A 12,176-nucleotide genomic window follows, 5' to 3' on the forward strand; every position below is an offset into this window, starting at 1 on the left:
AAAAGCTAGACAGTTGAGGCTCATAGGCATGAAGTTGTTGCCTGAGATCCTACAGTTAGGAAGTGACGGAGCATGGATCCCACCCCTTAAAAGCTGTGCTGTTTTCTTCTGTACCATGCCACCTACATAGATGTGGTACCTACACCCACCTCCCTTCTTACAGAATCATGAAATCTGTCTTGTCTGTTGGGGTGGGGAGAAAACAAGCTTGGGTATGCCCATGTTTTTTGTTTTTGGTAGGTTACACAAAAGTGATTGTAATTCAGGTAATTAGGTTTTCAGAGGTGTCTGTGTGTTCTATAACCCTAAATTATTAGCTAAGTGAATATTTTTCGTTTGGATCAGAGGATGAGCAGGACTTACCACGCTTACCATTGACAGAGTGCTGGGCTAGGCGTCTCAGATTGTACCTTGAGTGTGTGGTTTGTAAATTGACTCCAAAGCTAAAGAGGTGGTTGTTTGGTCACATTTAAGATTATTGCATTCTACTCTTTGCAGGCCTGCCTGTGTCATTGAACTTATTATGACTTGAAGCCCTGACTGAGTATAGGAGATAATTTTTCTTGTTCCTTTTTTGGTTTTTATGGCAGGTGATTTTAAATTTTATTAGTTTTTATTATTTATTATTTTTTTGATAGTGTGCCCATATATCCTGCAGTTTACAGATAGTTCCAGAATAATTTTCTGGTTTGGAAAATAAATGATATGGTCACCCAGATAGTACAGGAGAGATCTGGTCATGATAACTAATTACATTTTGGTCAATGTGGTTATATCACCTGAAGAAGTGGTTATTTAAATTTGGTCTTACCTTTTTGTCTCTATTTGGTCTATTTGGTCAAATGCAGCAAATATTTACATTTACACTTCTCTATTTGGATTAATTCTTCAGTTGCAATTTAATTTATCCAGATACATGGAATAGAACTAAAACTGCATTCTAATTCTTTGCAAAACAATAAAATACTACTTTCTGAGAAGGCTGCCTTCTCTTTTGGGAAGAAGGGGAATCTGCTCTGTTTCAAAGCACCTGTGTGTTCAATGTTTGGCTCAATCTGCTCATCACCACTAGGGGACTGTTTCTTTTTGCATTCTACAAGTATAGTCCCATTACAGAAGCTTTTTAAGAAAAAAAATGGACTACCAAGGAACCCACTTACAAGCTTTTCATAACTGTACCTATTTTATTGTCTTATAATTTTTACTTGAGAGGTTTGCCTGAATGGTGAACTGTGACAATAGGCATATATAAATATAAAAATACAAATTAAAAAGCCTCATGTTAGCTGAAGATTCTTCCATGTATATTCTTGTAAAAATAAGGGAACCCTGGACAGTGCTCATTGTATTTTTTCTTTAAAAGGAAGAAAAACATATATATATATATAAAACATACTGTATATTCAGAACCATTTTTAAGGAATGTACAGTTTATCTCTTGAAAGACTGAAATTCAAGGCTGTGACTATGACTAGAGTGTAAAATATAGCTGTATTGCATTATAGTATTTTATATATTCCTACAAACTAAATTGACCTGTTTTTGGTTTTGTTTTTCCTTTTCCAGTCTTTACCAGGTGCTGGTCTCTGCATGTATTTTAAGTTGGAAAAATCTAGAAACCTACCCACAGACTGGTATGGTATCCAGTAAGAAGGGAACTGTCTGCAGTGGCTTTGAAGGATCTGAGGAAGCCTAGGCCGAGAGTTGAGAATTCAGCCTTGAGCTAGTGTTAGGCTATTCTCTGCTACCTCTCCTGTGGGCAGAGCAACTTTACTAGAGAAGTTAGGAGTTAGGGCTAGCATGAGAACTTCATGCAGTTTGAGCATTCATCAGACAGCAGAATGTAGCTTCTATATCTACCTTGCATAAATCAGATTTGACAGTGAAAAACAATGTTACTGATAGTAACAGTGCTTCCCAGTGATTGAGGAAGTGCTTGTTTTCTTTTTGAGCACTTTGTTCTCTGAACAAATAAGCTGCAGCAGCTACTATGACGCATAACCCACCCTATTTCCCCCCCAGTTAAAACCACAAATACCCAATGTTTTTCTTTCCCTTCTTTGGAAAGCATGGTTGCTACTGCCATTGGGAAGAGTGATACCTGATTAGCCAGGTAGCCTTCTGAAAATTGAAACAAGTGGCCTGAGGATGAGGTGGATGGCTATTGGGTAGCAGAGAGCCCTGGAGGCAGGGTTTCATAACTGCCAACAGCAGTTTTCCTTGTAATTGACACAGCAGTTTTCATTGTAATTGACAAGCTTCCCTTACGCAGAAACATTTAAAGGTACCCTTTTAAATAATGTTTGCTAGTCATCTGATTAGATTTTATTTAAAATTTACATGATTCCTCCTACATAATGTCAAAGCATTTGTTTAAAAACTTGAAAACTTTTGGGGGTGGGGAAGGTGGTCATGGAAATACGATCATCTTCAGGATTTGGCAGGTGTGAAGTGATACAAATCTCAACTTTCAAGATTTTTTTTTTTTTGCTTTTCTCTGGCAATCTTATTTATGCCAGCCATTGACACTTAGAAAGCATTTAAATCACTTTTCATAGCATAATTATTGTAGTGCTTAATGCTTTAAAAAGGCATGCAGATGGGATTGAGACATTTCTATCCAGGCAGCTTTTTCTGCATTAGATCTAAGAACCTAATTTTGTAGGGCAGTGGTCTCTAGGCATTATGTTTAGCTCCTTTTGTCAGTGAGAAGTGTGTTGTAAAGTTTCTAATACTGTGGTCTGCTGTGAACAGTTTTGAGAACAGGGAGCTTTAGTATCATTTATAGGACTTAAAAGGAAAATGCCTAGATTCATCAGAAAAAGCATGGAAAAACATTTTGCTCTGAGGTTGCTTTACTGCAAAAGGAGAAATCACTTAGAAGTTAATGTGTGGAAGGCATTAGGTTGAATAAAAATGTTTTTTCGTATTGATCTGTCAGCTACAATTACAATTAACTTTGAAAATTCAGTATTTGTCTCTTTTTCAGGAGAAAAGACATCAAATTAATACGTTTAATTTTAGGTAAATTTAAATGTCTGTTTTGCAGAGTGATTATCTTAATCCAGAACTGAGAAATTCCTGATGGTCCTACTGAAGATTTATCTAATGGTCTACAAATGTCTGTTTTGTTGAGGTTTGGCGGAGATAATAATAAATCATTTTTTAGTCTTCAGAAAACTTTTCTCCTCTTCCCTCTTTTCTCTGCTTCCCTATACCCTTCAACAAAAAGCATTAAAAGGAAAAAATACTCAATAAAATCACCTTTAGTCAGTGCTATTATCCTCTCAGAGGTTCTTTTGGAAATATTGCCTGATGAAAAGGAAGAGAAGGAAATTACCTCTTTTAAAGTTTTCTTTTTGTTTTCTTGCAGCGTCTTCTAACTAGCAGAAATAATACAATTTTTGAGTTGTTTTGTAAGTTGGATGTTTCTAGTTTTGTGTGGAATATCTTGTTTCCCATTAGGGCAGGGGACGTCTCACAAGTTCTAGGTTACTGTATGACTACTATATCCATTTACTGGAGTTTAAGAAGCTTTGTAACAATACATTTCCAGAGACTGGGCAGTACTTGGTTTTCTATATTTAAATTTTCTGAGGGTAGATGATAACATCTAGTAAACACCACCAGGTTCCATCCAGGACCCTAACTGGCCATAAAGTTAGCCCCATACTCTCTTAGGATTCATAGTATTTTAAGATTTCATTTTTGTGCCCTTATTATTAATTAGTGTTTTCTTCCCTTTAGGGTGCTTTAAGATCTTAGTACCTGTTCCAATCTGAGACTACCACAGTAAGACAAGAGAGGGCAATGCTGTGGTAGGCAGTTAGCTGCTGAAGTTAGGCCACTTAGTTATGAAGTTGATTAATTTTTGTCCTTAGTTCAAAATGATTAATATTCTCACTGACATAAGTATCAGCTGTGATCATATAGATTGCTCTTTCCTGTGGAACTGAAGTGTATTTAAAATTTTTTTCTTTTTATAAAGAATGTCTTGTTGCGCCATGTTTGCTAGACTGAAAGTTTCCTCATCACGTGGTGAGACCCTCCTCTAATTCAATCTTTGTCTTTTGTCTTTGCTGCCTTGCAGGGTTGGTACAGTAGGCTTCACTAGACTTAGCTGCAACTCAGAATTTCTCCTCCAGCACCTGAGTAAATGCTGATGGTCTTGTGGAGAGTGGATTAAGAGTACGAGCTAAGTTCTCAATCCCAATTAAGAAGCGGAAAATTTAAACTGTCTTCTTCAAAGTTTATCACAACCACCACCATCAAGACAGCAAACCAAAGGACAAAGACTTTGACCTGCTGTGTTGCTCTGTGTAGTCCAGTTCACGTATGGTTTACAGACTTGGCTGGGGTTACTAAAAATAAATAAAGTTGGACACTTCTGTCATTGGACGCTATTATTCACAAGTTACCAGAATGAGAGCTGTACTGGACACAGCAGACATTGCCATAGTGGCCCTGTATTTTATCCTGGTCATGTGCATTGGTTTTTTTGCCATGTGGAAATCTAATAGAAGCACCGTGAGTGGATACTTCTTGGCGGGGCGCTCTATGACCTGGGTAGCAATTGGTGCCTCTCTGTTTGTGAGCAATATTGGGAGTGAGCACTTCATTGGGCTGGCAGGATCTGGAGCTGCAAGTGGATTTGCAGTGGGCGCATGGGAATTCAATGCCTTACTGCTTTTACAACTTCTGGGATGGGTTTTCATCCCAATTTACATCCGGTCAGGGGTATATACCATGCCTGAATACTTGTCCAAGCGATTTGGTGGCCATAGGATTCAGGTCTATTTTGCAGCCTTGTCTCTGATTCTCTATATTTTCACCAAGCTCTCAGTGGATCTGTATTCGGGTGCCCTTTTTATCCAGGAGTCTTTGGGTTGGAATCTTTATGTGTCTGTCATCCTGCTTATTGGCATGACTGCTTTGCTGACTGTCACCGGAGGCCTTGTTGCAGTGATCTACACAGACACTCTACAGGCTCTGCTCATGATCATTGGGGCACTTACACTTATGATTATTAGCATAATGGAGATTGGAGGGTTTGAGGAAGTTAAGAGAAGGTACATGTTGGCCTCACCCGATGTCACTTCCATCTTATTGACATACAACCTTTCCAACACAAATTCTTGTAATGTCTACCCTAAGAAAGAAGCCCTGAAAATGCTGCGGAATCCAACAGATGAAGATGTTCCTTGGCCTGGATTCATTCTTGGGCAGACCCCAGCCTCAGTATGGTACTGGTGTGCTGACCAAGTCATCGTGCAGAGGGTCCTTGCAGCCAAAAACATTGCTCATGCCAAAGGCTCTACTCTGATGGCTGGCTTCTTAAAGCTCCTGCCAATGTTTATCATAGTTGTCCCAGGAATGATTTCCAGGATACTGTTTACTGATGACATAGCTTGCATCAACCCAGAGCACTGCATGCTAGTGTGTGGAAGCAGAGCTGGTTGCTCCAATATTGCTTACCCACGCCTGGTGATGAAGCTGGTCCCTGTGGGCCTTCGGGGCTTAATGATGGCAGTGATGATTGCAGCTCTGATGAGTGACTTGGACTCTATCTTTAACAGTGCCAGTACCATATTCACCCTTGATGTGTACAAACTTATCCGCAAGAGCGCGAGCTCCCGGGAGTTAATGATTGTGGGGAGGATATTTGTGGCATTTATGGTGGTGATCAGCATAGCATGGGTGCCAATCATCGTGGAGATGCAAGGAGGCCAGATGTACCTTTATATTCAGGAGGTAGCAGATTACCTGACACCCCCAGTGGCAGCCTTGTTCCTGCTGGCAATTTTCTGGAAGCGCTGCAATGAACAAGGGGCTTTCTATGGTGGAATGGCTGGCTTTGTTCTTGGAGCAGTCCGTTTGATACTGGCCTTTGCCTACCGTGCCCCAGAATGTGACCAACCTGATAACAGGCCAGGCTTCATCAAAGACATCCATTATATGTATGTGGCCACAGGATTGTTTTGGGTCACGGGACTCATTACTGTAATTGTGAGCCTTCTCACGCCACCTCCCACAAAGGAACAGATTCGTACCACCACCTTTTGGTCTAAGAAGAACCTGGTGGTGAAGGAGAGCTGCTCCCCGAAAGAGGAACCATACAAAATGCAAGAAAAGAGCATTCTGAGATGCAGTGAGAATAATGAGACTATCAACCACATCATTCCCAATGGGAAATCTGAAGACAGCATTAAGGGCCTTCAGCCTGAAGATGTTAATCTGTTGGTAACCTGCAGAGAGGAGGGCAACCCAGTGGCATCTTTAGGTCATTCAGAGGCAGAAACACCAGTTGACGCTTACTCCAATGGGCAAGCAGCTCTCATGGGTGAGAAAGAGAGAAAAAAAGAAACGGAGGATGGAAGTCGGTACTGGAAGTTCATAGACTGGTTTTGTGGCTTTAAAAGTAAGAGCCTCAGCAAGAGGAGTCTCAGAGACCTGATGGAGGAGGAGGCTGTTTGTTTACAGATGCTAGAAGAGACTCGGCAAGTTAAAATAATACTAAATATTGGACTTTTTGCTGTGTGTTCGCTTGGAATTTTCATGTTTGTTTATTTCTCCTTATGAACTTAAGGATATGGTGAGACACTAACTTAAGACAATACTGACTGGTCTTTGGGGAAAAAAAGTTATGTAACTGTTGCATCTCTCAGGCATTGTTTACGCTGTAGGTTTTAGCCAAATTTTACTTAGCAGAAAATCATCTATTTACAAGACTTTATTTTCCCGGAGATGGATGAAAGTAAATCTTCAACTTAAGTGAAGCAAAACCTAACAGACTGAATTGTGCAAATGTGGTTTTAAATTTTGCATACCAAAGTAAGGAGAGACCAATTATTCTCACAGAGCACTTAGAGCAGAATATATGTTACGTTACCATGAATTAAGGTATACTGTCTGCACTGCCAAGTCTTGGCAGACCTTCTTACCCTGAAGTAGAAGATTTGCTCATTTCTAAATTTTTTTTCTGTCTCTGTAAGCCCTCCTACCATTAAGAAAAACTTATTTCTTAGACATTGTACTATTAGTTATGTACTGAAAATTGAATGTGCTTGTGTGATACTTGTTTCAGGACAAGTTTGTTTGCCAGGTTCATTTTGTTAGCATGAGCCTACGGATTCTGATTGCCAAAAGAAAGAATGTTTTCCTGTAGGTATTTTTGTACCACCAGTATGGAATGTTAGGGAAAAACTTTGTTCCAGTTCCTTTTTTTTTCTTTCTACTTTCAAGTTTAAGTGAACCATACTGAAATGACCAACAAGTCTGCCTGTAAAGTTACATGTCATGATTGTATTGTTAATTGATTATGGGGGAGAAAATGAAGTAAATGTTGCTGATGATCCCCATATTTATTGATCATATTAAGGACCAGCCCCTAAGCAGTGTTTAATTAACTTACGCTAATCAGATGATTACTCATATATTCTGCTAATTTTCTAGCTTTGTTCTTGTTATTTGGAAAAATTATTAGCCAAATGCCTTCCTAAGTGGATCTAGTTGGAAGATATGTCCGGAAACCTAAAGAAAAATTGACGCTGCCTTTGTGTGCTGGATTGCTCTACTTGATTAGATCATGATATATCAAGGTTGAATTTTTAGAGGGAAAATTTAATTCTCATATCTTATTGCATCCTTGCCGAGTTTTTCCCTGATTTTTCTTTTCCTCAAAAGACTTGCCATCTGTACACAACCTCTGTGTTTTTGTTATAGTGACTTAGAGCATGAGGATATTTCAATGCAAGCTGGCCATCAGTAACAGAAAACTCAGTGCGTACTTTGCTGTTGTTAGGTTGTCAATATAGTCTTTCTGTAGGATGGATAGCATGTTTGAGAGGTGCCAAACAAGAACTTTTGGGGTTAGTAGTGTGTCTTGTGGAGGGTATTACAGGACTGTGTAATTATAGGACTCTAACTTGACATGGCTTGGCACCCACTTGCAGCTAGTGGGTGGGTACAGGGTACAAAAGATGTTAGAGAAAAGCTCTGCAGATTATGTACTTCTGTGTCTTTGTGTGCTCAACACTGTCCTTTGTCCTCCATGAAAGATGAAGGAAGCAAATTATGTATGTACTTTCTTTGACTTTCTTTAATCTCTGATACTTTTTAGATTGCATGATTTTACTAGACTTGTATTTAGGGAAATTACTTTCATAAATACTTTTGTAGATTTTGAACTCAGTCTTGTTTTTAATTTTTTTGTAGTCTATAAACTAGTTTCATTATGATGGACTTGATTAGTCCAAAGTTAATTTTAGAGATCATCAGGTAGCATAGTGTCTTCCCATGATCAGGAGGCTTTCTGATGGACTGAGTCTGTAAATGAAAAAATAATTTATGTATGAATAGCATGTATATCTGAAGAGCTTAGACTGCTAGAGTGCCTTGTAGAATTTTTTTGTCAGTTTTATTCTTGAGGTTTATAATTTGGGGGCCAAATAGAGATCATCCTTTTCTTGTTTGGAGGTTGAGGCTGCGACATGTTCAAGGTTATGAAGTCTTATTTGGGAAGAACAGAAACCAGGTTTCCAAATCTGGTCTTATGGTTTGTTTAGATGTGTCTGGACAAATGGTTTGTCAATGTTTTGTCCTATTTTCTCAAAGGAACTGTTCTTCCTTTGGGACAACCTTACGGTGTTTGGGAAAGTAATAAGATCCTGGATTTTTCAAATTAACATTAAGTTGTAAGAACTAAAATTTTCTTTGAACAACACTGCTTTTTAATTTGGTGATAATTGACATATTGGCTGGGCAGCCTTTCTGTCTCTTCCATATCCAGCGTAAATGAATAGGAGGTGTTTGTGATTTTTTTTTTTCCTCCCTTTATTTAACATTGAGTCCTAATAGTTTGGAGAATTAGGGTCCCTCTACCTTCTTTCTGCTCTTAGTAAGATACATAAGGTACATCATCTTGTGTCTGTGTGTATATAGCAGTAGGTCAAGTTTAGAGTACTAAAGTCTGTAAATAAGGAATGACTATTAGCATATTCATTAGAGTTGTTTATTCTTGCCAGTATAAACATCACTTTATTTAGACTAAAGTTCCTGAAGCTTGTCTTTCTTATTGCTTCCCAGTAATAGATAATGTGCTCGAGTAAGTTTGTGAATTGCTGATTGCAACTTCATTCAGGGACCAGTCTCCAGTCTATATTTCATTAGAATGATTGTTCCTGGAATGATACGTGGACTGTCTTAAGCTAGCAAAGTGTTCATACTTTACACTGATTAAATGGATCCTAAATGATGACATTGGTCTTTAGACATTAACATGTGTATATTTTTATATTAGCTCAAGCTAAGGTTCAGAATTGAAGGTTGATATTGACTAGAATAGCTAAAAGTCAAAATGAGGTGAGGACACTGGTCTTGGAAGGTAGAGAAAAATAAATGTCTTACCAGGTGTTAATGGTATCCCCAATTCTTAGACTTTTGTCTTCTCAGGAAATTTTCGTCCCAAGATCTGATGAGAAGGGCGTATTACATTGGTATGCAGGATGATTATTGCGTATTTTGTGGGACCTCTAATTTCCCTGGTAATCTTTAAGAATATTCTGTTCTGCCACCCCCAGAGAGTAAACACTTGAGCCACTTTCTGCTTCACCAGCTATTCTTTCCCGGGGGTAATTATGCTTTGTCTTCAGATAAGAGAAGCATCAAGCAATAGCAGTGGTGCTGTGTCCTTTGGCCTAAATTCAATAGATCTTATCTCCTAGGGCTTCCTTTTCACTTGGCTCAAAGGATCTATTGTCTTTGGCACAAAGAGGCTGGCCAGGGTCATGTAGCCGTAGCTTTTAGGGATGGTACCTCAAGAAATTAGCTGGGACCTATCACTCTGAAACTTCACATTTTAAGAACTGAGTCGAGGGAGTTGTTATGCACTTCTGTAACCTGAGGCTAAGCAAGGGGTTCAGTCTTGTGAGGGCCAATTGAGTGTGTCTGTATTCGCAGTCCATGGCTTATTTCTCTATAGTGGGCATATGGATCTTCCCCTCTGACTTTGAATATCATTTGGTGTAGCCTATGGGTTATTTTCATTCTTTATCACCAAGTAAAGTGGCTTACTGGCTACTCAGTTATTTGCTACTCAAAGGTTAGGTCTTCCCTGTTCCTGCTTGGCAGTGTTAAAGCTTACAGGGTTACCTTATGTTGATTCCCCTGGCTCATTTTCATCAGAGGCATGATGACTGGAAGGGGATCACATGGGTCGCTGGTGGTGACACCTCACTATTTCCTAGGTTTGAGTAGAGAGATGTACACAACACCATTCCTGTTAAATTATGTGACCACAGAGACTTGTCAGGACAAAATTTTCCTAAGAAATCAGAAAAATGATTAAGTGAGATAAGTACCTGGGTGACACAGACATTAGCCCGTTGGTAAAAGACAACAAATATTAGTTTAAAATCTGCATATGTAGAATCATTTTCGTTGGATTCTAGAGCTTGAAGCACCTTGATTCTCAGCTACTTTAAACTCCTCCCCATATAAATTAGGGCACTAATAAATAAGATTCAGCTTGTTAAACCCTGATTTGATGTCTGAGCATTATAAAGTACAAAGTTTGTTAATACAGTAGAGATAATTTAGTAGAAAAATGCTTTGAGGCTTCAATATTTGTAAGATTTTGCATTAGCCAGGTGCTAGGTTGTTGAAGGCATTTCATTGTTGATAATAGCCTGAGCAGACTTCTTTACAAATGGGATATATTTCTATATGTGTATATGCCCACTTACCATTCAGAGAGACTGGTCTTTCTCTTTGTCTTCCTTCACATTACTGTGTCAGTTCTACACCTAGTCTTTTCAGCACTTAGCAAATTCAAATTTTGATTTGTCAGCTTAGTTCACTTTAAGGCATATTCGCATGATGTGTGAAAGTGCCATTTTGCCCCAGGATTGAGGACTTTTAGATCCAAATAATGATTCATTAAATATAATTATGCTTTAGGTATACTGCATTTCTGTTAGCTTAAAATGTTAATTCTCGAGAATGATTTTCTCACACTTTGTGCTGGCTAATAATAAAAGCACTATTTTATTCTCAGAATTCCTTTTTCAAAAATTAGGGATAGAGCAGTAGTGATCATTTATGTGAGCCCCTTTGAAATGATGGTGTCAGAGTGCAGAGAAACAATGGAGTTTGTTTTGATGCCAAAAAAAGTTTTTTTTTTTCAGTAAAAGTAAAAATTTGGGATTAGTTGGCATACAGAGGAACCCTTTTGTACTGGAAGGTATGGGGCTGGACTGTGAAAAAGTAATCTTTCGATTGCTAGACTTGGTTAACTTAGGACTGCAAATCTTTTTCTTCTCTCAAGGTCACTTAAAATGGAATGTTTTTGTCAGACTGTCCTCTGTTGGAATACTTTAGCTGTTCAGCTACTTATAATGTTTTTATTTAAACTTCTCTCTCTCCGATGCTGGGAATAAGGCTTTAAATTACTGATTCACCTTTAAAGGAATGTTGTGAGAATTGATGTAATTTGTGTTTCTGTTTCCATCTAAACTTCTTTATAAAAAGAGGGATTAGTTTTTTTGTTTTGGGGTAAGCACCTAATTTATCTGGTAACCAACAACCCTAACCATTGGCATACAGTCTTTCATTCAGAAATAAACAAAAACTGTTTGGTGTATCTGTATGATTGCTAATCTTGTACACTTTACTTTTTGGGCAGTACCATACATAGTCTGAGGCTGTTGACTTAAACCAATAACCTTACTTTATATAATGACTCTTAAATTTGGTTACCTGGGTTCACAGCCTGCTTGAAGAGAAAGGATGCTAGAATAAAGTAAGCAGCTGAAGAGCAAGCAAATCAAGACAAAACACAGTGGTCTCAGATTCTTCGTAGTGTAGGAACAGTGGTTTTGCTCCGTACCACCGAAAAGCACTGTAACATAATTGTTGCCCATGATACTGAAGCTCTCCCCCTCACTTCTAGGTTGTTTACATTCAGAGCTCTATTAATAAGAGGAATACTTATTACAGTGAATTTGACAACAGCACAAGTTGGCAGTAGCTATCCCCAACCTAATTTATCTTAGTAAATTCACCCTGTTTCCTAGTGCTGCTGGATAAAAGGATAAAAGTGTTTACTTTTTATTGCTCTTGGACAGAGTAGTCTAGATAAGTTTTCAATTTATCAACGTAGCTTAGACTTTTGTAAGTGG

The 12,176-nt window shown here is 38.4% G+C and overlaps 1 protein-coding gene across 1 annotated transcript; it reads left to right on the forward strand.

Moving 5' to 3' along the window:
• The first annotated feature begins 1,542 nt into the window (after window positions 1-1,542).
• On the forward strand, window positions 1,543-7,583 carry SLC5A3 (solute carrier family 5 (sodium/myo-inositol cotransporter), member 3). Its single transcript, XM_011999128.1, has one exon. The coding sequence runs from the start codon at window positions 4,423-4,425 to the stop codon at window positions 6,577-6,579; it is 2,157 nt and encodes a 718-aa protein (XP_011854518.1). The 5' UTR covers window positions 1,543-4,422; the 3' UTR covers window positions 6,580-7,583.
• The last annotated feature ends 4,593 nt before the right edge of the window (window positions 7,584-12,176 follow it).

The sequence above is a fragment of the Mandrillus leucophaeus genome, unplaced genomic scaffold, assembly GCF_000951045.1.
Source record: "Mandrillus leucophaeus isolate KB7577 unplaced genomic scaffold, Mleu.le_1.0 Scaffold582, whole genome shotgun sequence".
Taxonomy (NCBI): domain Eukaryota; kingdom Metazoa; phylum Chordata; class Mammalia; order Primates; family Cercopithecidae; genus Mandrillus; species Mandrillus leucophaeus.